Raw genomic sequence first — 24,436 nt, forward strand, 5'->3', positions numbered from 1 at the left:
TAGATTCTCATAAGGAGCACGCAACCTAGATTCCTCACGTGCACAGTTCACAATAGAGTTCGTGCTGCTGTGAGACTCTAATGCAGCAGCTGACCTGATAGCCGGCGGTGCTCAGGCAGGTTTGCTGCTCGCCTCCTGCTGTGCAGCCAGGTCCAGAACAGGTCAGGGACCGGCAGCCCCGGGGGTTGGGGACCTCTGCTGTGTTGTTTCCCCTGTTGTTCTTGCTGCTACTAAATTGATAAAGCTTTCTTTATTTTCCCTCTACAACTTTGAAAGTTATACATTTTGATTCTTTAGTAATTATGCTAAAAACTACAGCTTCCATACTTAAAGCCTAAAGTTAATTAGATCCTTATACTCTGCTCCCAAACAAATGGAAGGCTCTTAGAACATTGTGATTCTGATCACTGAACTATTGTTTTCCGCATTTTTTGTTTTTGTTTTTGAGACAGGGTCTCGCTCTGTTGCCCAGACTGGAGTGCACTAGGGGAATCAATCATAGCTCACTACAGTTTTGAACTCTGGGCTTAAGGGATCCTCCTGCGTCTGCCTGTCAAGTAGCTAGGACTACAGGCATGCCACTGTGCATGGCTAACTTTTTTATTTTTTTTTAGAGACCAGGTCTCACTATGTTGCCCAGGCTGGTCTCAAACTCCTGGGCTCAAACGATCCTCCTGCCTTGGCCTCCCAAAGTGCTGGGATTACAGGCATGAGCCACCATGCCCAGCCAGTTTTTACTCATTTTTTAATATGCCTCTAAAGCAGACATTATTTATCATGGTTTTCTACAGTTCATATTGGGTTATATTTGCCTGGATCTTCATCAGTCTTTTTTGTTAATCACTGTCTATTATGTATCACTTCTTCCTTCTTTATTCAATTTTTAAAATTCATGTGGCACATATTTCAGTAGGCTTTTCAGTGAGGGTCTATTATCCTAAAGTCTCTCAGTCTTTGAAAAGTCTTTAGTTCACTTTCCTTCTTGGATAATAACTAGAAATCAAATTCTAGACTGACAGTTATTTTTCTCTATTATTTTGAAGCTACTGTATTGTCTCTGATTTCTATGGCTGGTATGGAGAACTTCTACCAGCAGATTAGATTCTTGTGGGCAAACTTTCTTTCTGGTTACTTTAAAGCTTTTTCTCTTTATCTCTGTTGTTCTGCAGTATTATTTTTATTTATCCCTGGCTCACTGCATTTCCTAAATGTGAAGATTCGTGTCTCATTAATCATTTTCAGCCATTATCACTTTTAATATTGCCTTGCTCCTCTACTCTTGATTCTCTCTTCCTAGAACTTCTACGGGACATACGCTGGATATTCTCATTCAATTTTTCATGCCTCTTAACCCGTATTTTCCATCACTACTCCATTCTTGCTAATTTACCCAACTTCAATTTATAGTTTATTCATTCTCTAATTCTCTGTCCTAATATCTTCATTAAGTTAATTTCCAGTGCAGTTGTACCTTGGTATCTGCAGGGAGGTGGTTCCAGGATCCCTTTGACTACCAAAATCCACAGATGCTCAAGGGCCCTATATAAAATGGTGTCTTTTATGGTGTTTTTTGAGACAAGGTCTCATTGTTGCCAGGCTGGAGAGCAGTGGCTCAGTCACGGCTTATTGTAGCCTCGACCTTCTGGGCTCAGGGAATTCTCCCACCTCAACCTACCAAGTAGCTGGGACTATAGGCACGTGCCACTATGCCTGGTGAATTTTTGTATTTTGTGTAGACAGGATTTTGCCATGTTGCCCAGGCTGGTCTAGAACTCCTGGGCTCAAGCAGTCTGCCCACCTCCATCCCCCGAAAATGTTGGGATTACAGGTGTGAGCCACCATGCCAGGCCTGGAGTAGTATTTGCATGTAACCTATGCACATCTTCCCATATACTTTAAATCATCTCTGGATTACTTATAATATCTAATACAATATAAATACTATGTAAATACTTGTTACACTGTATTTTAAAATTTGTATCATTTTTATTGTTGTATTGTTTTTTCAAATCTTTCCCATCACTTTAGTTGATTCTGAAGATGCAGAGCCCATAAATATGGACGGCCAGCTATGTTGTACTTCCCATTTCTGAAAATTCTATTTAGTTTCCAAAGTTTGTTTCCTTCTTCTAAATATATTTAATTTTAAATATACTTTATTTGTAGCCTCTGCTTAATAATTCTGTTATCTAAAGTCTTTGGGGGTTTAATCTTTTTCTTTTTTTTTAAATTATACTTTAAAGTTCTAGGGTGCATGTGCACAACGTGCAGGTTTGTTACATATGTATACATGTGCCATGTTGGTGTGCTGCACCCATTAACTCGTCATTTACATTAGGTATATCTCCTAATGCTACCCCTCCCCGCTCCCCACAATAGGACCCGGTGTGTGATGTTCCCCTTCCTATGTCCAAGTGATCTCATGGTTCAGTTCCCACCTATGAGTGAGAACATGTGGTGTTTGGTTTTCTGTTCTTGCCATAGTTTGCTGAGAATGATGGTTTCCAGCTGCATCCATGTCCCTACAAAGGACACAAACTCATCCTTTTTTTATGGCTGCATAGTATTCCATGGTATATATGTGCCACATTTTCTTAATCCAGTCTGTCACTGATGGACATTTGGGTTGATTCTAAGTCTTTGCTATTGTAAATAGTGCCGCAATAAACATACGTGTGCATGTGTCTTTATAGCAGCATGCCTTATAATCCTTTGGGTATATCCCCAGTAATGGGATGGCTGGGTCAAATGGTATTTCTAGTTCTAGATCCTTGAGGAATCGCCACACTGTTTTCCACAATGGTTGAACTAGTTTACAGTCCCACCAACAATGTAAAAGTGTTCCGATTTCTCCACATCCTCTCCAGCACCTGTTGTTTCCTGATTTTTTAATGATTGCCATTCTAACTGGTATGAGATGGTATCTCATTGTGGTTTTGATTTGCATTTCTCTGATGGCGAGTGATGATGAGCATTTTTTCATGTGTCTGTTGGCTGTATGAATGTCTTCTTTTGAGAAGTGTCTGTTCATATCCTTTGCCCACTTTTTGATGGGGTTGTTTTTTTCTTGTAAATTTGATTGAGTTCTTTATAGGTTCTGGATATTAGCCCTTTGTCCGATGAGTAGATTGCAAAAATTTTCTCCCATTTTGTAGGTTGCCTGTTCACTCTGATGGTAGTTTCTTTTGCTGTGCCAGAAGCTCTTTAGTTTAATTAGATCCCATTTATCAATTTTGGCTTTTGTTGCCGTTGCTTTTGGTGTTTTAGACATGAAGTCCTTGCCCATGCCTATGTCCTGAATGGTATTGCCTAGTTTTCTTCTAGGGTTTTTATGGTTTTAGGTCTAACATTTAAGTCTCTAATCCATCTTGAATTAATTTTCGTATAAGAAGTAAGGAAAGGATCCAGTTTCAGCTTTCTACTTATGGCCAGCCAATTTTCCCAGCACCATTTATTAAATGGGGGTTTAATCTTATTGCCTTCGGACTCTTATGATAAATTGTCTCCTTGCATGTTCTGTTATTTTGAATTGTCATCCCAACTTCATTGGGGTTTCATATGTGGATATCCTGTTCAGTCTGAGTTAACATGCAACAACCCAGAAATTCTGTTTCCTTCTGGCAATTGCCCTAGAAATACTTTTCATATTAAGTTCACAGGATTCTCAGACCACACAAGTAGTATAAATTTGAATCCCAAACTGGTGAGAAGGTGGGTCCACGGTGACAAATTCCCAGGAATGGCTTTTATTCTCTGTACCGTGAGTCCAAGCTAACACAAGTACTAGAGGGTGGATTTTTGTTTTAATCCTTTCATGGAGGGTGAATGTCTTTAAAGGTCCTGGCTTTGTATGGGGATCTCAATCCAACTTCTCACCTTGTAGGGGGCCTAAGACTTTGCCTCTAGTGTCCTTGCGTGACCTTTAAAACCCAAGCATACTGGTTACAGAGACCAGGGACTGTCTTTACGCTCAGGCAGTCACAAAGCATAAACCACACACCATACTGTTGTTAAATTTCCTCTTTAGGGCTCCGCCCAGGCTGGAGTGCAATGGCACCATCTCAGCTCACTGCAACCTCCATCTCCCAGGTTCAAGCGATTCTCCTGCCTCAGTCTCCCAAACAGCTGGGATTAGTCACGTGCCACCATGCCCAGCTAATTTTTATATTTTTAGAAGAGATGGGTTTTCACCATGTAGGCCAGGCTAGTCTCAAACTCCTGACCTCAAGTGATCCACCTGCCTCAGCCTCCCAAAGTGCTGGGATTACAGGCGTGAGCCACCACGCCCGGTAGAACCTTGATCTTTTAAATGTGAATTTTGGATATTTCTATTACCTGTAAGGAGAGAGGTGGAGAAGATGAAGGTAGAAGGGAATACTGAATAAATAACTCCTGTGTACTAGCTCTCAATACATGGGATGTTTGATAACAGATCTACAAAACAAGTCATGTTAATAGATGAGAAATTAAAGCTCAGAAAGGTTAAATAATTTCACTAAGGTCACCATGTACTATTACACCCGAATTCACAGTTGAAATTAACTAGATAAATCCATTTTCATTCTGGACATGGTGGTGTATACCTGTAGTCCCAACTATTTGGGGGGCTGAGGCAAGAGGATTGCTTGTGCCTAGGAATTCATGTACAGCCTGGGCAACATAGAAACTGTTTCTAAAAATAAATAGGCTGGGTGCAGTGGCTCACGCCTGTAATCCCAGCACTTTGGGAAGTGGAGGCAAGTGGATCACTTGAGGTCAGGAGTTCAAGACCAGCCTGGCAAACATGGCAAAACCCCGTCTCTACTAAAAAAACGAAAAATTAGCTGGCTGTGGTGGTGCATGCCTCCAGTCCCAGTTACTTGGGAGGCTGGGGCAGGAGAATAGCTTGAACCCAGGAAGCAGAGGTTGTGGTGAGCTGAGATCATGTCACTGCACTCCAGCCTGGGCAACAGAGTGAGACTCCATCTTAAAAATAAATAACTTTGGGAGGCTGAGGTGGGAGGATCACGAGGTCAGGAGATCGAGACCATCCTGGATAACACGGTGAAACCCCATCTCTATTAAAAATACAAAAAATTAGCCGGGCATGGTGGCACGCACGTGTAGTCCCAGATACTCGGAAGGCTGAGGCAGGAAAATCGCTTGAACCTGGGAGGCGGAGGTTACAGTGAGCTGAGATCACGCCACTGCACTCCAGCCTGGGCGAGAGAGAGAGACTCCATCTCAAAAAATAAATTAAAAAAGTTAACAAATAATCAATTTTCTTCCCTCTACACCAGAGGTCAGCAAACTTACTCTGTTAAAGGCCAAACAGTAAATAGTTTAGGCCTCGTAAGCCATACGGTATTGGCTGCAACTATTCAGTTTTACTGTTGTATCATTAAAGCAGCCACTGAAAAGTGTAAACAAATGAGCATGACTGTGTTCCCGTAAAACTTTAAGGACATTGATATTTGAATGTCATATAATTTTCACATGTAACAACACTATTATTACTTGGATCTTTTCCCCAACTATATAAAAATATAAAACCCATTGCTAATGCATGGGTCTTGCAAAAACAGCCTGGAGTCGACCCATGGGCCGTGGTTTGCTGACCCCTATCATACACTGTGACTCCTCCTTGGAAGTACACCCCTCTAATGCCTTTGTTCCAAACAATACTGGGTTGGGAAAGACATGGAAAAAGGAACATGAGACACATTATTTTTTGTGCTCTATAGGTGATTGAGGGGTGGCTGCTACATAGCTCCCTCAATTTGTGCTGTAGCAACATGTAGTTAAGATCCTTATTCTAACACTGAATGTCTCTTTTGTGGCTTATCCTAACCTTAAAATTGTAAGTTTATTTAAGTAAGATCTTTTTTTTTCTTTTTGAGACGGAGTCTCGCTCTGTCGCCCAGGCTGGAGTGCAGTGGCCGGATCTCAGCTCACTGTAAGCTCCGCCTCCTGGGTTTACGCCATTCTCCTGCCTCAGCCTCCTGAGTAACTGGGACTACAGGCGCCTGCCACCTCGCCTGGCTAGTTTTTTTGTACTTTTTTAGTAGAGAGGGGGTTTCGCCATGTTAGGCAGGATGGTCTCGATCTCCTGACCTTGTGATCCGCCCGTCTCGGCCTCCCAAAGTGCTGGGATTACAGGCTTGAGCCACCGCGCCCGGCCCTTTTTTTTTTTTAAAGACAGGGTCTCACTCTGTCACCCAGGCTGGGGTGCAGTGGTACAACCACGGCTCATTGCAGCCTCGACCTCCTCCCACCCCAACCTCTCAAGTAGCTGGGATTACAAGTGTGCACCACTATGCCTAGCTCATCTTTTTTTCTTTTTTCTTTCTGTTTTTTGAGACGGAGTCTTGCTCTGTTGCCCAGGCTGGAGTGCAGTGGCCGGATCTCAGCTCACTGCAAGCTCCGCCTTCCGGGTTTACGCCATTCTCCTGCCTCAGCCTCCCGAGTAGCTGGGACTACAGGTGCCCGCCACCTCACCCGGCTAGTTTTTTTGTTTTTTTTTTTGTTTTGTTTTTTAGTAGAGATGGGGTTTCACCGTGTTAGCCAGGATGGTCTTGATCTCCTGACCTCGTGATCTGCCCATCTTGGCCTCCCAAAGTGCTGGGATTACAGGCTTGAGCCACGGCGCCCAGCCTTTTTTTTTTTTTTTTTTTTTTTAAAGATATGGGGGGTCTCGCTATGTTGCCCTGGCTGGTCTTGAACTCCTGGACTTAAGCAATCCGCCTGCCTCAGCCTCCCAGAGTGTTGGGATTACAGATGTGAGCCACTGTGCCCAGCCTGAATTATCTTGTTGTAAAATTTCCTTTAATGCTTAATAGTTGATGTTTAGTAAGTGCTAACTAAATATTCACTGATAAACATTAATCAGATGCTGCCAAATATTGTCTTTATTCACAGATGATAATCAATGGGCACAATATATAAGCAGTTACAATGAAATGAGAAGCAATATAGCAGTCGGGCTATATGCATGATTTAACGACAAAATTACCACTTTTAATTTAGTATAAGGGACAATTTAAAAAGCATTTCTTGGCCCTATCATTTCTGTTCCAGTAGTTAGTGTTTGTATGTGAATACTAAGTTTGACATTCCTTTCTCCCATAGAACCACTTTGGTGATCTGGATGGTGGCCACTACACTGCTTTCTGCAAGAATTCATTCACCCAGGCCTGGTATAGCTTTGATGACACACGAGTCAGTGAGATTCCAGATACTTCCGTTCAAAATGCTACGGCATATCTCCTGTTCTATAGCTGCCAGCCCTTTTCCATACCAATACAAAAGCATTAAGAGCCAGGAAAATGGTGTTTCCTGAACACTGCAAAACAAGCAATCAGCATCTGGTGGTAGAATTTTGCTTGGTCATTAAACTCGTAGAACTTACTTGCATTATTAACATTTTTATGCCTTGTGGGCATGTTATACAACCTTTTATCTTAAGATAAGTCTGTCAATCAGAAGATGGGTCCTGGGTCACTTAAAAAGGCAGTGTGAATATAATACAGTGCTAATGGATGGAGGCCTTCAAAACACTGCAGATTATATAGCGAGTTCAGGTTTCAAAATTTGGCATTTATCAGAAAATATCTCTTAATTATATATATTCAACAAATTATTTCCCAAAGATACTCATGAAGCTAAACAAAAACAATTTTTGTTCAAATGGCTCTGAGTTTAAGAATATGATTTGAATATATCTGATACAATAATTTAGCCAAGAAGTAGTGTCTTACACTAACTGAAAAACATGGAAAGTTGTCAGCTTCACAGTTTGAACCGATCCTTTCATCATCTCCTTGAGAGCCTGCTAATGGTGGTATCTTTCTGAAGCACTTTTAGAATCTTATTTTTGTATGGAGTGTTTTACTGACTACATAGGTAGCAACTGAGTCCCTCGGTTAAATAAGTTATAAGCTCCTTTAACCCTCTTAATACATCACTCTGTAAAGATGTCATTTACAATGCAGTTCACTTTGCAATCATGCCTGACTCCCAGCATTTTTTACTTTAATATTTAGAATGAATATTCTCAATATATGAGAATCCTAGTCTTCAAAGTATGACTCTGGGTGTTATTATATAGCACGTGTGTATATAAAATCTATGGTTTTACTGTCCCATATTTGATAATACAATATTAAAGACAGAACACCCACAGGGTTGTAAATTATTTTTCTCATTAAGATTTTAATGTAGCTGTAAATGAAATTCTCATTTTAAAAAAATTAAAGTTTCCATTTTATTTTTTTTAGAATAAAGATTTAGTGCACAAATACAGCCCAAAGCCAACAGAAAAATCGCTTTGCCCTGTCATTTCCCTAAGAAAGCACTGAAGTTACTCAAAATAGGCTGAAAGAAAAAAAGCAATCCTCTGAGTTCTAGGTTTCACAAAAGGACGTGTTAAACTATGTACATCGATTTGATGTGCAAGTATGCAATAAATATGTACACATACATTCCTATCTGCTTTACATCATTCTAGAGTATTCATAGTATATCAAGATGGGATTTAGAAATGTGAAAAGGCCATAACAGTGAAAAGGAAAAAAAAAGATACAATGGTTTTTAGACCAGTAGAATAATAATGCTTAGCTAGTTAATTATTTTAAATTTGGAGCAGACTAAAAAAGTTGTTTTGAAATAAATGGTACCTGTAAGTGATGCTTACTGCAATACTTGTTAAATGTTATTTGTCAGCACTGACCGGAATTATATAGTGCTAGTAACACAGCTCCCACTGTCCTAGAATTCCTCTAATCGGTCAGCTATAGCTACCATTATCTTGATAAGCATTTCAAGAGTTGTGTTGCTGAGCCTTTTAAAAGATAACTAGTTTATAACCTATGTCTCCTTATGTGGCTACATCAGTTACTCGTGGTCCCAGTGAAGTATAAAAGAGGATGTAAGCTGCTGACGATTTCACAGAAGAAACGGAGATATCAGAAACTTCATGATCATCAAACTTAAACCACCGTTGTCTTGCTGCATTTTTACAATAGGCTGTGTAGTGGCCTCCATCCAGTCCGCCGTAGTGATTCTGTGCCAAACAAGATAGAAAAATCAATTCAATTTCAATTGTTTAAAATATGCCAATAGTTTCAAAGCTTTATGTTATTCTTACTCTTCCTTGAGGCAGGAAACCACTTGAAACTTTTTTTTTTGAACTTGCTTTAAAACAAAAAGTCTTCAGTTCAAAGAGATACTTACTGAAACAGAAAACAAATTATATTTCTTCAAATTGTTCTTTGGACCAATAACATACTGTGACAAGTCAAGGTTTTCTAACGGGAAGTCCACAGATGTCTGTAATTTTTGTTTCCACCTGCCATCGTAGGAAAAACTGCAGAACAAAACATTACAATTACACTGACAGAGGAAGATACCGGGATGAATCCTCATTCATTAACATCCAGGTTTTTAGCCAGCACTATAAAATCCATTTCAAATACAAAGACTTGGAATTTTAGTAGTAGAGGAACCTGTTAAAGACATTTGGTTTCATTTCCATTTTACAAACAAGAAAACTGAGGCACATGGATATTTAATGATGTGCCTAAGGTCAAACAGCAAGAATGGTAGAGGTAGGACTACACTCTGGTCCAGTTTCAACTGCTACATGAGTCTTCTACGAAGGTAAGACCCACATGTTTATAATGCTGATCACCACAAAAGAAAGAATGAGAGCTGCTCTTGAGTGAAGCTTGTACTTCAGAGGAAACCAGAGCCAGGAATTGACAGTAGGGAGACTACTGACTAAAATAATGCCATTCAATCCATTATTCTGCTCCTTTAAACATTAAAACAATGATATCTTAGTTGGTGTAATATGGTTATTTCAGAATTTTCTAACTTTTCAACATTTAAAAATTTTAACAAATGTGTAATCACTTATAGCATGTTTATACTTCCACAATCCTCAAATAGGACAACGGAAAAAACTTTACACAAGAGAAATCTGAACATGTAAATGTTGAAATTAACATAAGGAACTAAGAATCTCAATACAAGATAACACATTTTTAACAAATGCTTTTTTTTTGACAAAAAAAGTGCAACTTCCTTTAAAAAGCTTTTCAAAAAATCAACTCAAAGTTCTTGAGTTACATGGATTATGTGAAGACCAAAGAATCAGCAAAAGATCTGGTTCGTGTTTTAGAACGCTTGTCATTATTCCTTCTATTATAGGACTAGATCTGTTCCATCAATTGGAAAAATCTGGACAAAATTATCTCTGCACTTAATGGTATCATTAACATATTTTACTGTTAAAATACTTTAAAATTATAAATTTCATTTAACACAGAACTAAGTCTGTTGTGCTTTAGTCTGCTGTTTGTTACATTTCATGTGCTAATTTGCATTTGAATTATACGGTAACATTTTTATACATTTTCACTTGATGCTTTGTAATTTAAAATTATATCTGAAATGCAATATTTTATTTTATAGAAACTGAGTCATAAGGAATTACATGAAATGGTGGTACTGTCATTTTGCTCTGATACTGACAACACTGAGGTGAACTAACGGTCTCATTTCTGCTTTATTTTCCTAGATCTACTGTAACCAGATAATTGTCCTTTGTTATGTACCCATGGCAGGTAGTACAACAAGTATAAATTACACAGGACTTAAAATTCCTTCATTTAACTTCACTGAACAGGAAGAAAAACTTTCCCCTTTACCGTTTCAGATGCACTAAAAGTACAGGTGGTAACTTCCAGATTTCTATCTTTTTTAGAGAATCTCGTCGAGCTCTGCAATGACTGCAGTAAAATCTGTTGTTATCTGTGAGTTTTTCTTCTTTGGAAAATAATCTAAGGCAATCCTGGCAGAAAAAAACAAGTAGCAGATCAGATACCCGTTAATTCGTTTCTTCAATACTGTCAGAGAGCACCTATTTAGTCAGTCATTCTGCAGGCACCAGTGATTCAACACCAATCTACACAAAAGAGTTCCTGCCTTCCCAAAGCTTGTGATCTAGTGAGGAGCATAGACAAGTGAACAATGACAGCAGAGTGTGGTGAGTGCTACCTACAGTGTGTTGTGATAGGACCCAGGAAAGCCCCTAACCTGGTCCATCAGGGAAAACCTGTTAGAAGAAATGACATTCTGGAGGTACTTTAAAACTAAAGGTATCAACAAGCTTTTAGATAAGAGACATTGTTGATACATGGAAAACAGGATATTTATTTGATATCCCCATGTAAAGCAAATGCTTACCAAAAGTATGCCTAAGTTAGTCAACAGACAACTCTCCAAATTAACTTTTAAAACTTTTTAAAAACATTAACAATCCTGAAAGAATATTTAATAAAGGCATCTTTAAAAAAGAAATTTCTAATTCTTTCTAATCTACATAGGCCTAATTATAAAACAGAATTTATGTTGAGTTTTGCCAATAACATTTTTTTTTTGTTTTAAGACAGAGTCTCGCTGTGTTGCCCAGGCTGGAGTGCAGTGGTGCGATCCTGGCTCACTGCAAGCTCCACCTCCCAGGTTCATGCCATTCTCCTGCCTCAGCCTCCCAAGTAGCTGGGACTACAGGCGCCCACCACCACGCCCGACTAATTTTTTGTATTTTTAGTAGAGACAGGGTTTCACCATGTTAGCCAGGATGATCTTGATCTCCTGACCTCGTGATCCGCCTGCCTTGGCCTCCCAAAGTGCTGGGATTACAGGCGTGAGCAACTGCGCCTGGCCGAGTTTTACTGATAAAATGTTTATAAGGGTAAAGACCAGAAATAAATTGAATAATATACATCTCTATATCCATAAGAACAGCATTTTTATCCAATACATCATTTTCTCTCTATCTTAAACTTACCTGTAATGTACATTTACTTGTGGATGCTAGCGGCAGAGACAAATACATGAAGGCCTCAAATGTCCTAGACTTTTTGTGACAGGTGAGGCACTGTACTGTAGATTTGAATTGACCCTGAAAAAGTGCAACAATAATAGACTCATTGAGCTGCTTGTGTTTCTGCCAGGCATGTTCTGCAGCTTTAAAGTCATCAAGATGTTCATTATTTTCTTCTTTATATCTCTTCCGATTATCAGCCTGGAAATAAGATTATTTAAGCTCTATATTAATATCTCAAAGACAACAGTTAAATAGAAATTGAAAGAATAAAAGTAAATACAAACACTTCGCAGATTTAGAAACACCTGTAGTTCTCATAAAGGAGTTCTGATCTTATTGAGTGTGGCAAAAAATAATTCTAGCCAAGAATACCGAAAAAACCCACTTTATCAGAAGAATGTGACTTGTTGAAATTTCCCAAATTTTTATTTAAAAAGCTGAAAAGGGCCAGATGTGGTGGTTCACGCCTATAATCCCAACATTCTGGGAGGCCAAGGCAGGAGGACTGCTTGGGGCCAGGAGTTTGAGACCAGCTTGTGCAACACAGTGAGACCCCCATCTCTACTAAAAAAAAAAAAAGAAAAAGTTAAAAGTTTGGTTTTGAGAAAAGATATCTCATATATAGCTGGGAACTAGGGCTACAACTGGACGGATATAATTTTGTTGCCCTAGCCTCATTTTTTATATATATATATACACACACACACACACACACACACACACACACAGATATTTTTGTGTAGGTGTATATATCTGTTCAGTGGTTAAGAATGGTGACCCCAAAAGTATGTGAGATAAAAAGTGCTAAAAAGAAGTTGTAGTACAGAAATGGAGGGTGGTCACTGATGTATACATACATGCCTTTGTAACTAGTAACATGAGTCATTTGGTTACATGGATTCTTTTTTTTGAGAAAGAGTCTCACTCTGTCACCCAGGCTGGAGTGCAGTGGTCACTGCAATCTCGGCTCACTGCAACTTCCGCCTCCCAGGTTCAAGCGATTCTCCTGCTTCAGCCTCCTGAGTAGAATACAGGCACATGCCACCACGCCCAGCCAATTTTTGTATTTTTAGTAGAGATGAAGTTTTGCCATGTTGGCCAGGCTGGTCTCAAACTCCTGACCTGAGGTGATCCACCAGCCTTGGCCTCCCAAAGTGCTGGGATTACAGGCATAAGCCACTGTGCCCAGTCGAGTAATTCTTATTTTAGAAGGATGTATAAGAATAAAGGCATGTGCCACTTTCAGCAAGGGACTAGGAAAAAGAAAAGAGTAAGGATATGTACAATAACATATATATATTATATATGTGAAATTATATAAATATACAGTAAAAATGCTGAAACTCATCTTTTATAAGATCATTTATGATTTTACTTTCACATACATGTGGGTCACAAACTCCAATAACTATTGTAACATTTGCAAATTTCTCAGCAATACTGCTTGCTAACTAGTAAATGCCAGCTGTACATGCTTCAAACACTGCACTTACCAGTGTTTCATAATTCTCTCCCACAGCCACTGTTTGAATGAACAAGTGCTGGGCTATCACCAACTAGAATTTTAAATTGCTATGAAAATAATAAAAATACAGCGCTACTGAGCAACCCTAAAGAGTCTCTGCAACTTAGAAAAAATCAAATTTCTTACTTTATTTAGATCTTCATGGAGACCATCCATTAGGAACAGAAGCAATTCTTGTGAATCTTGCTGACTGTATCCTGCAAACTGGTCATTGATCTTCCCAATGGTGATTTTAAAGTCTTTTGGACTGATATATCTATACTGTCCTGTCCACAGGGCTTTCATGATTATACCAAATTCTTCTGCCACTTCACCTTTATGCCCCAACAAATTTGACCTGTGCAAATAAAAGTTACAAAAGACAATAGGAAGTTTAAAAGTTCAGCAAGGTACAGTGGATTCTTGATGTCAACATGAAATTATTCACATACTGTAGCCCTACACCAAAATGCTTGCTTATTCACAGGTTTACTACCAGATTCACTTCAAAGATCCCAAAATTCAGGTGTTGCCCATGTGACAGGATGAAGAGATGGGGCCTTTACAGAGGTGCTAAGGCCATGAGTGCTCCCCTCCCTGGAGAATAGGATTAGGTGCCGTTATTAAGGGGCTTGACAGGAGGAGGTTGTCCTCTTGCCCTTCCACCTTCTACCATGTGAGGATGCAGCAAAAAAGCTCACCAGATACCGGCACCTAGATGATGGCCTTCCCAGTCAAGAACTAAGAGAAAATAAATTTCCATACTTTACAAATTACCTAGTCTCAGGTATTTTGTTATAGCAGCAGAAAACTAATGGACTAAGACAGTAAATATAGTTAGATCATCCTTTTAGCATTATAAAGCATCATTATTTAGGATTACAATGCAAAAAGTATGACATTTATTTACCTGTTAATATCATCCTGATAACAGTTTCGGTTGAAATAATCAGCCAAATGTGGAGCATTACATAGGCACTGCAATATTGAGTTCATATAACAAGTATTTCCTAAGTTACGAAGTCCAGTAAGAGCTGGTCCAGAACCTCCAAAAACAGGATTGAGGTTCCGAATCTGAGAAGCAGAAAGCCTTGAGATCTCAGCTTTAGGATAACATGTTGGCCTGAGGAAGAAAAAAGGATACAAGATGTCTTAAAATGCTGAGTATATGAAATTGGGGTTCTATACTATAAATGGCGGCCAACTGTAGCACCTGTACCACAGGCATTTTGTAAACAGTTGATATGTTAACTCATAAGATGCTGGGCCTTCCAAGACATTTCATATTTAGGTTAACATTAGTCATATGACTAAGGTCTCTCCATGAAACACATCCTTTAACCTCTGAATGTGGATCATGGTTCTTAGAGACACCATGAGATAGATTATCTCGCTTCTCATGAACTAGGAGCTCTAGTAGAGAAGGCTCTTTTCAACTCCTTTAAATGATCCTTGGAAGTTTGGCATTATCAAATGTTTGAACTCACCCAGAATGCCAAACAAGGAAAAATTAAAAAACAACAACAAAAAAACGTGGCCAGGTGCGGTGGCTCACGCTTGTAATCCCAGCACTTTGGGAGGCCGAGGTGAGCAGATCACCTGAGGTTGGGAGTTCGAGACCACCCTGACCAACATGGAGAAACCCCATCTCTGCTAAAAATACACAATTAGCCGGGTGTTGTGGCACATGCCTGTAATCCCAGCTACTCGGGAGCCTGAGGCAGGAGAATGGCTTGAACCTGGGAGGCGGAGCTTGCGGTGAGCTGGAGATGTGCCATCGCACTCCAGCCTGGGCAACAAGAGTGAAACTCTGTCTCAAAAAATAAATAAATAAATACCGTGGAGTAGATATCAAGGGAAGCAGAGGTTATTTGGGTACTATTACTTAAATTTTAGAGTGTTGACTATCCACGGATGGCTAGTCAAAAAATACAGTTCCAGCTGGGCGTGACGGCTCACGTCTATAATTCCACCACTTTTGGGAGGCCGAGGAGGGCAGATCACCTGAGGTCAGGAGTTGGAGACCAGCCTGGCCAACATGGTGAAACCCTATCTCTACTAAAAATACAAGAAGTAGCTGGGCATGGTGGTGGATGCCTGTAGTCCCAGCTACTCAGAAGGCTGAGGCAGGAGAATCGCTTGAGGAGGCAGAGGTTGCAGTGAACTGAGATCAAGCCACTGTACTTGAGCCTGGGTGACAGGGTGAGATTCCGTCTCAAAAAAAAAAAAAAAAAAAAGAAAAAAGAAAAAAAAAATTCCTTAGTTGCACTAATCACGTTTCAAAGTAGCCACAAACCATAGTGGACAGTACAGACAGAACATTTCTATCACCACGGAAAGATCTGCTGGACAGTGCTGGGGCAGAGAATGCCTTCTAGACTTCTGTAATATGGTGTTTTTTATTTATATGTGGAACTACTAGAACTGCTGAAGCATAAGGAAAATCTTAACTGATAGGTCTTTTCTCTTTTTTAATCAATCCTTAATGTTCTTCCACCCCTAAAAGTATACTGAGGACAGATTAAACTATATTTCAATCAGCTCTTCTTTACATGCACTCAGGTGCATGTACTCATGTGCTTTTTCTGTTCAATATACATAAATACATGAACAGCAAATGATAGTCCTTAAAACACTATCAAATTAACACACTTTACTAAGAACGATGATTCAAGAAGAAATTAAATCTCACTAGTTATTATAATGAACCCTAAAATCTGTAACAAGATTAACAGAATTTTTAAAAGCTCCTTCGAATACCTAGCAGGGTAAGTTCTCAGGAGGAAAAAATTTCAACTTTCTTAGGATGTGTTACTAACGAGGCTTAAAAGACAGCCTAATTAAAATTCCTTAGCAAATACAAATGTATAATAAATGGGGGAAAAAAACCCATTTATTTATACTTCCACCTATTTCCCCCCTCCTCCAAGAAAGTAAAGATTAGAAGTGGTACACACACTTTAAAATCATCTCCTCATAGCCCTATCAGTCATAAGCTAAGAGGATTCCAAAAGGGACGAAGCCAGAAGTATAGCTAAATAAAACACTATTTTGGGAAACTCAACCTACTGGTCACTATTTGTAAACAGAATAGCAAAAATACAATGAAGGAAAAAGGAACAGAATAAGGATTAGAGGCTGATATACTAAAGTGCTTGTTATTTTAATACTGTAGGAAAACTTCACTCACATTACTGGCTAAGGGAAAAAAAAGTTTGGAACTTGAGTGCTGCAACAAGGCAAGCTCAATAATCCTGAAAATTATGGTCCTCAAAGGGAGATTCAGGGACCACAGGAGGTCTATGAAAAATGTGAAGGTACTCTGGCATAAGGCTGTAAAACATAACAATGATTTTATATCTACATTAACACTTAAAATAATCCTCTCTGGTATGATATTAAGTGAGCACTTGGGAGAAAAACCAACAACATTTTCTCTATTCATTTGTTTTATTCTGTGGTAAATAATAATGGCTGGTATAGCCATCCACAGAAATTTCCAGCTCCCTGACACTAACATGCTGATAGATTCAGAGTAGAAATTTTGAAATACAGCACATTATTTTAGTTCTAGGAGTTAAGATAAACGTACTTGTTTTCTCGATTAACCGTTGGAGTTACTGTTGGCTTCCTCTTCTCTTCCTCCTGAATAGCCTGGGTTATATCTGGGGAGGAGTAGGAACGCTTCAGTTTGGAAGGTTCCCTATCCCGCTCAGCAGGAATCTGTGGCTTGGCTTTATGAGTTGGAGGGGTGGAAGGAGGTGCAGATGAAGGAGCCATTTCCGGTGGGTACATATGAACAGTGTTGGTGGGTGAATGATAATAACGAAAGGTTCCAGTGATTGGGTCAAGAAACTTAGATGGAAAAGAAAAAAAGAAACAGGTCAAAAATCAAAAATAAGCATTATATAAACAAATTACTCCAAAGTATTCTGCTAAATTTACTTCTGGATTAAAATAATTTGAATAAAATGGTGATAAACTTCAAAATAAATTAAGGTTTTAAAGTAATACACCATTTCTAAATGATAAATGCCAGAATGCTCATATATTGTAGCCAGCATCTCAGGTTGGGTATTGAGAAATCTCATAATGGAGAAATGGAATTGCCTCTGCATTACAGAAGATGTAAAACAAACAAATTTTAAAAACATTTTTTAGGAACACAGTGGCTACTTCATTGCTAATTCTGACTTTTACCTTGGCCCAGCCTGAAGGCAGTCCTGGTACAATCCTTCCCATTTCTTCACTTCGTGCTCTTGTCAAAGGTTCTCGTTGAGCCTAATTAAAAAAAAAAAAAAAAAAAAAAAAAAATCGTTTTTTTCAATTAAATTTTGTCATATAAAAACTTAAGCCACTTGTACCAAAGAATCAAAAAACCTTGCCTTGGCTGCCCTTCATATTTTAAAAGACAGATTCAGAGATGAAAAAAAATTATATTTTTCTCAAAGTCCAAACATGACTATACCAAGGTGTAGAGGAGTATGTCTAAGCCTGTAATGATAGCAGCTGGCGAGGTGGAGGTAGATGGCCTTCTGTGGTAGTTCACGGGGAGGAAGACAGTAGATCCAAGCAAATAAGAAAGGTTACTTTTTTTTTTTTGATTTTGCATTTCAAGGTAGTTTAGTCAAATTTTTTTTTTTAGTTTTCCACAGTAAACGATTACATAAAATATAAACCTAATGTATTCTTCAGGACTGAGTGTGCCCTTTCTCTGTATGCTAAGAGGTGTAAGTAGAGAATAGATGATATAGCATCCTAGCAAATGAATATTCACAAGAAAGGCTACAAAATTTCATTATCATGGCTTATTCTAAATCTACCTAAAGTCATCTTGCTCTGCTAACATTTCTTCTATATTCATTCATTCCACAAAATACTGATGAAATGTTATATAAGTAAAAACCAATATATTGAGGCATCAACCTCAATATAATTGAATATGATACTTCCACTTCCTTTAAAAATTATTAATAGAAAACAAAAACACTTGATGAACCACCCATTTCTATTTTTATATTCTTCATGTCTTAAAATATATACATTCTAGGCCAGACAGGGTGGCTCATACCTGGAATCCAGCACTTTGGGAGGCCAAGGCAGGAGGATCTCTTGAGCCCAGGAGTTTTGAGATCAGCCTGGGCAACATAGAGAGAACCCATCCCTACAAAAAAATTTTAAAAAATTACCCAGGTTTGACCAGGCACAGTGGCTCACGCCTGTAATCCCAGCACTTTGGGAGGCCGAGGCAGGTGGATCACCTGAGGTCAGAAGTTTGAGACCAGCTTGGCCAACAAGAGAGTAGAAACCCCATCTCTACTAAAAAAAACAACACAAAAATTAGCCAGGCATGGTGGTATGTACCTGTAATTCCAGATACTCAGGAGACTGAGGCAGGAGAATTGCTTGAACGTGGGAGGCGGAGGTTGCAATGAGCCGAGTGTGCCACTACACTCCCGCCTGGGTGGCAGAGCAAGATTCCGTCACCAAAAAAAAAAAAAAAAAAAAAAAAAAAAAAAAAAAAAAAAAAAAAAAGCCAGGCTTAGTGGCATGCACCTGTGGTCCTAGCTACTCAGGAAGCCAAGGTGGGAGGATCGCTTGAGCCCAAGCGGTCAAAGCTTGAGCCCAGGTGGTTAGGTGAGCTATGATCATGCTACTATACTACTGCCTGTGACAAATTCTGTTGAATACAAACATGTAATAAATAGAATCTGTGTGCTGGAAAAAAATTCTGTCAAAACGAAGGCAAACAGCACAACTAAATATCCACATACAAAAAGATGGATTTAGATCCTTACCACACTGTATATAAAAATTAACTTGAAATGGATCATAGATCTAAGGACTAAAACTAAAACCTTAAGAAGAAAACAGGAGAAAATCTTCATTACTTTATGACTTTGGGTCAGACAAAATGTTCCTTTGATACAATACCAAGAGTACGATTCACATGAGAAAAATACGACAGAATGGACTTCCACAAAAACTTTTGTGCTTCAAGAAACTCCATCAAGAAAATGAAAAGATAAGCCACATATTGGGAGAAAATGTTTGCAAATATCATTTATTTAAAAAATTTTTAGAGATGGGGTTTCACTACATTGCCAAGGCTGTTCTGGAACCCTTGGCATAAATGATTCTCTTACCTCACTCTCGCAAGTAGCTGGGTCTGCAGGTGTGTGCCACCACACCTAGGCTTATACTGATTATGACCTTATGGATTTCAAAAACACTGCCATCAAGCATTTAGCACAGTCCTAGAGACATAGCGGTTGCTCAGCAAATACAGTAAGTTTTAGCAGTGAGTAAATCTTGAGAAGGCTGAGCCTTCTTAATACCTGAGAATTACTTTAAAATGTTATTTAATCAATACTTGGTTGTCTGTTGCATTTTACACAGAATAAGTGTAGAGTGGATTATACAGTATGAGATTTAAGACAGCCAGAAGACAACTTTTGCTTTCCTTTCAATGTTGCCAAAGATCTGGGCTGTAGCTGGTGTGAAGCCCTGCTTAAAATGTCAGGACCAGTGGGAGTAACTGCGAACCTCAATTTTCACTTTCTGTTTGTTAGTCTTCACTTTGTGCTTCTGGTCATTTAATCCCTACTTTCTCTTTAAAAGGAACAGAAGAAGCGAAGGCGTGTGTGTGTGTCTCTCTGTGTGTGTGTGTGTGTGTGTGTGTGTGTTTTCATTTTCTCTTATTGTTAACTCATTTTGACTAAGGCTTAAGTTCTTAATCTTTGTCAGGCTTACACATCTTAGGAAATTTTATTTTTGTTCTTAGAAGAATTTTAATAAAATGTGTTTTTTTTATTTTTTATTTTTTCATAGGTTATTGGGGTACAGGTGATACTTGGTTACATTAGTAAGTTCTTTTTAATTTTTTTTTCCACAGGGAGTCTCACTCTGTCACCCAGGCTGGAGTGCAATGGCCTCATCTTGGCTCACTGCAACCTCTGCCTCCTGGGTTCAAGCAGTTCTCCTGCCTTAGCCTCCCAAGTAGCTGGGACTACAGGCGCCCGCCACCACACTCGGCTACTTTTTGTTGAGACAGGGTTTCATCATATTGGCCAGGCTGGTCTCAGACTCCTGACCTCAAATGATCCTCCCGCCTCGGCCTCCCAAAGTGTTGGGATTACAGGCATGAGCCACCGTGCCCAGCCATTAGTAAGCTCTTTAGTGGTGATCTGTGAGATTTCAGTGTACCCATCACCTGAGAAGTATACAATGTACCCTATTTGTAGTCTTTTATCCCTTGCCCCCAAGTCCCCAAAGTCCATTGTATCATTCTTACATAACATGTTTTTAGTGGGTTATGTGTTATATTTAGTTAATCTTAGATCTAAACAAATAAATTCTATAAATTATTTGACTTCTGTAGTTCATGAACATTTTTTTGTATATCAATATGTTTGTTGTTGCTGTGGCCCTTTAACTATTGCAGTCAAAAATAAGAAAATTGTGAATTCAGTCAGTCATTCTAGTCTTAATATATTTTATGTCATTTTTCCCCCTTTTGTTTGAGATAGGCTCTCACCCTTGTTGCCCTGGTTGGAATGCAGTAGCATGATCACGGCTCACTGTATCCTTGACCTCCCCAGGATCAGGTGATCCTCCCACCTCAGCCTCTCAACTAGCTGGGACTACAGGCAGGCGCCACCAAACCTGGCTACTTTTTTATATTTTTTTCTAGAGACAGGGTTTTGCCATGTTGCCCAGGCTGGTCTTGAACTCCTGGGGCTCAAGCGATCCACCTGCCTCAGCCCCTCAAAGTGCTGGAATTACAGGCATGAGCAACTATACCCTCACCCCCCTCCTTTTTTTCCCCTTTCTGTGGAGAAAAGGGGTCTTGCTATGTTGCCAAGGCTGGTCTCAGATTTTTTTTAATGGCAAAATACAGCAGAATGACTTAACAAAAATTTAACATGTTAAATTCACACGGATTTAGATCGGATATGGAGTCGGTCCTCTGTATTCATCGGTTCTGCATCTGTGAATTCAACCATCCACAGATTCAAAATACTTGAAAAAAATAATTCTGGGTGTACTGAACATGTGCAGGCTTTTATTATTCCCTAAAAAATACAGTATAACATCTATTTTCATAGCATTTACACCGTGTTAGGTATGTAATCTAGAGATGATTTAAAGTATATAGGAGGATGTGTATAGATGATATGCACACACTACACCACTTTATGTAGGGGACTCGAGCATCCTCAGATTTTGGTATGAGAGGGAGGTCATGGAACCAGTCATCTACAGATACCAAGGGAAGACTGTATATATATCCCAGAGAAGACAGATCTATGGAGACAGAGAGTAGACTCAGGGTTGCCTGGGCTTTAGGGTAGCCTAAATTGGGCATAGGGTCTCTTTGGTGTGATGGCAATCTTCTAAAATTGGATTGTATTAATGGTTTCACAACACTAAATTACTAAAAAAAAAAAAAAAAAAAAAAAAAAATCACTGAACTGCATGTTAAAAATGGGTGAATTTTATGGTATGCAAATTGTATCTCAAGATCTGAAGGAAAAACAAAGTCAAAGATGTCTTCTTCTTTTTTTTTTTTTTAGATGGAGTCTCACTCTGTCGCCCAGGCTGGAGTGCAGTGGCACGATCTTGGCTCACTGCAAGCTCCACCTCCCTGGTTCATCCATTCTCCTGCCTCAGCCTCCCAAGTAGCTGGGACTACAGGCACCCGCCACCAAGCCTGGTTACTTTTTTTTTTGTATTTTTAGTAGAGATGGGGTTTCACCTTGTTAGCCAAGATGGTCTCAATCTCCTGACCTCGTGATCTGCCTGCCTCAGCCTCCCATAGTGCTAAGATTACGAGTGTGAGCCACCGTGCCCAGCAAAGATGTCTTATACAAAGCCTATGTGTTTTAAAAATTGTGATGAAATACACATAACATAACATTTACCATCTTAACCATTTTAAGGTGCACTGGTTAGTGACATTAAGTATATTGCTGTGCCAACAATCTCTAGAACTCTTTTCATCTTGTAAAACTGAAACTCTGTACCTACTGAACAATAACTCCCCATTTCCTCTTTCTCTGGCTCTGACAACCACCATTCTACTTTCTGTCTCTATAAATTTGCCTACTTTACAAACCTCACAGAAATGGAATCACTCAGTATTTATCCTGCAACTGGGCTTATTTCACTTAGCAAATGACCTCAAGATTCATCCATGCTGTAGCGTGTCAGAATTTCCTTCCTTTTTAAGGCTGAATAATATTCCGTTATATGTACATATCCCATTTGTTTATGCATTCACCTGCTGATGGACATCTGGGTTGCTTCCATTTTTCAGCTATTATGAATAATACTCTAAGAACATGGGTGTACAAATACTTCTTGTTTGCAATTCTTTTGGGTATATACCCTGAAGTAGAATTGCTGGATCATATGGTAAGGGCTAAACATTTTTTACTTTCATAAAATAAATAGAATATGCTGTCAAACTTTAAACAGGAAGACAAACTCTATTTCCTTTAGCATATAAATGGAGTGATCGTGTAAAAACAAGCAAAACACCAGCTACCAAAGATGGCAACGATCCCCTTACACTGTAGATCTCATGATAAAAGATGACAGTGTGGTACGATAATCACATAGTTACAATCCACGTTTGGTTTTTTTCCAGTGTTTTCCTGCAATGAACTACTTACTTTATTTCTTTCGGTATCGTCTGTATCCTCTCTAAAAGTTCCTGTCCTTAGAATTCCACTTTCTGGTTGTCCTTTAATCTTAAATGGCTGTAAAATTATTAAAATTACAGAAGTGAAAGAAAACTTTAACTTTCCTTCCAACATAAAGCTACTAGTTAACACAACCGAATCTATGAGACTGAAAATGTAAAAGGAGAAAACAAGGCCTCTGAAAATTTTATTATATTTAACTGTCACAGTCAAAATACTTAAAAAACTAAAGAACTCTGATGAATCAGTGAAAAAAAAAAAGATGAAAATCAAAGTGGATTGTGAAGCACTGGTTCACATTACATGGCCAAGTATAAAATGCTGATCATTAATGTATATTCCCCAAGACCTAATTTGAACATTATCTTTTTTTTTTTTTTTTGAGATGGAGTCTCGCTCTGTCGCCCAGGCTGGAGTGCAGTGGCACGATCTTGGCTCACTGCAAGCTCCACCTCCCGGGTTCACGCCAGTCTCCTGCCTCAGCCTTCCGACTAGCTGGGACTACAGGCGCCCGCCACCAGAGCCGGCTAATTTTTTGTATTTTTAGTAGAGACGGGGTTTCACCATGTTAGCCAGGATGGTCTTGATCTCCTGACCTCGTGATCCACCTGCCTCGGCCTCCCAAAGTGCTGGGATTACAGGCGTGAGCCACCGCGCCCAGCTGAACATTATCTTTTACTTAAATATTATTATGATTTTGGTTACCTTGAAAGGAGTTGTGCTTCAAAAAATTTAAAGTATTCAAGAGAATGGAGAAATTAAGATACAGACCAATAGTCAAAAATGCAAAAATCTGTATTCATATCTTCTTATAACACCATACATTCTTTTTTTTTTTTTTTTTTTTTTTTTGAGGCCGAGTCTCGCTCTGTCACCCAGGTTGGAGTGCAGTGGCACGATCTCAGCTCACTGCAACCCCTGCCTCATGGGTTCAAGCGATTCTCCTGCCTCAGCCTCCCGAGTAGCTGGGACTACAGCGCACGCCACCACACCTGGCTAATTTTTTGTATTTTTAGTAGAGACAGGGTTTTACCGTGTTAGCCAGGATCATCTTGATCTCCTGACCTTGTGATCCACTGGTCTAGGCCTCCCAAAGTGCTGGGATTATAGGCGTGGGCCAACACGCCCAACCCATAGATTCTTTTTAAAAACTCATTTTAGTTTTATATCTTATTTTAAAATAACTCTACTAAAAACTTTAAAATTAGTGATAATTTTAACAAAATTTATTCTAGAATAAATTACATATTTCTCCTACTTTTAAAAGGAGCACACAAGGAATGCAATCTTAGATGTGTAGGAATATTTGGCACCTATATACTAAATGACTCCACAAATACGAATGATTTAAGTTCT

General features: G+C 39.1%; 2 protein-coding genes across 20 annotated transcripts in view; one reads left to right on the forward strand and one right to left on the reverse strand.

Moving 5' to 3' along the window:
* The window catches only part of LOC105490462 (ubiquitin specific peptidase 50), a 46,885-nt gene extending 39,499 nt beyond the window's left edge, over positions 1-7,386 (forward strand). For 11 of the 13 annotated variants that reach the window (XM_071066868.1, XM_071066867.1, XM_071066869.1 and 8 more), the window contains one exon: positions 7,108-7,386. In XM_071066868.1, the coding sequence (XP_070922969.1) occupies positions 7,108-7,318 (211 nt within the window). In that variant the 3' untranslated portion in view covers positions 7,319-7,386. The remainder of the gene's footprint in view (positions 1-7,107) is intronic. The other 2 variants (XM_071066876.1, XM_024795520.2) reach the window with 2 other exon arrangements.
* The window catches only part of LOC105490448 (ubiquitin specific peptidase 8), a 78,405-nt gene continuing 60,833 nt past the window's right edge, over positions 6,865-24,436 (reverse strand). For 5 of the 7 annotated variants that reach the window (XM_071066859.1, XM_071066860.1, XM_071066863.1 and 2 more), the window contains 9 exons: positions 23,051-23,137; positions 17,574-17,654; positions 16,966-17,228; positions 14,284-14,496; positions 13,521-13,731; positions 11,831-12,067; positions 10,689-10,831; positions 9,211-9,343; positions 6,865-9,040 (listed from right to left, as the gene is read on the reverse strand). In XM_071066859.1, the coding sequence (XP_070922960.1) occupies positions 8,855-9,040; positions 9,211-9,343; positions 10,689-10,831; positions 11,831-12,067; positions 13,521-13,731; positions 14,284-14,496; positions 16,966-17,228; positions 17,574-17,654; positions 23,051-23,137 (1,554 nt within the window). In that variant the 3' untranslated portion in view covers positions 6,865-8,854. The remainder of the gene's footprint in view (positions 9,041-9,210; positions 9,344-10,688; positions 10,832-11,830; positions 12,068-13,520; positions 13,732-14,283; positions 14,497-16,965; positions 17,229-17,573; positions 17,655-23,050; positions 23,138-24,436) is intronic. The other 2 variants (XM_071066862.1, XM_071066861.1) reach the window with 2 other exon arrangements.

This window comes from Macaca nemestrina, chromosome 7 (assembly GCF_043159975.1).
Source record: "Macaca nemestrina isolate mMacNem1 chromosome 7, mMacNem.hap1, whole genome shotgun sequence".
NCBI lineage: Eukaryota > Metazoa > Chordata > Mammalia > Primates > Cercopithecidae > Macaca > Macaca nemestrina.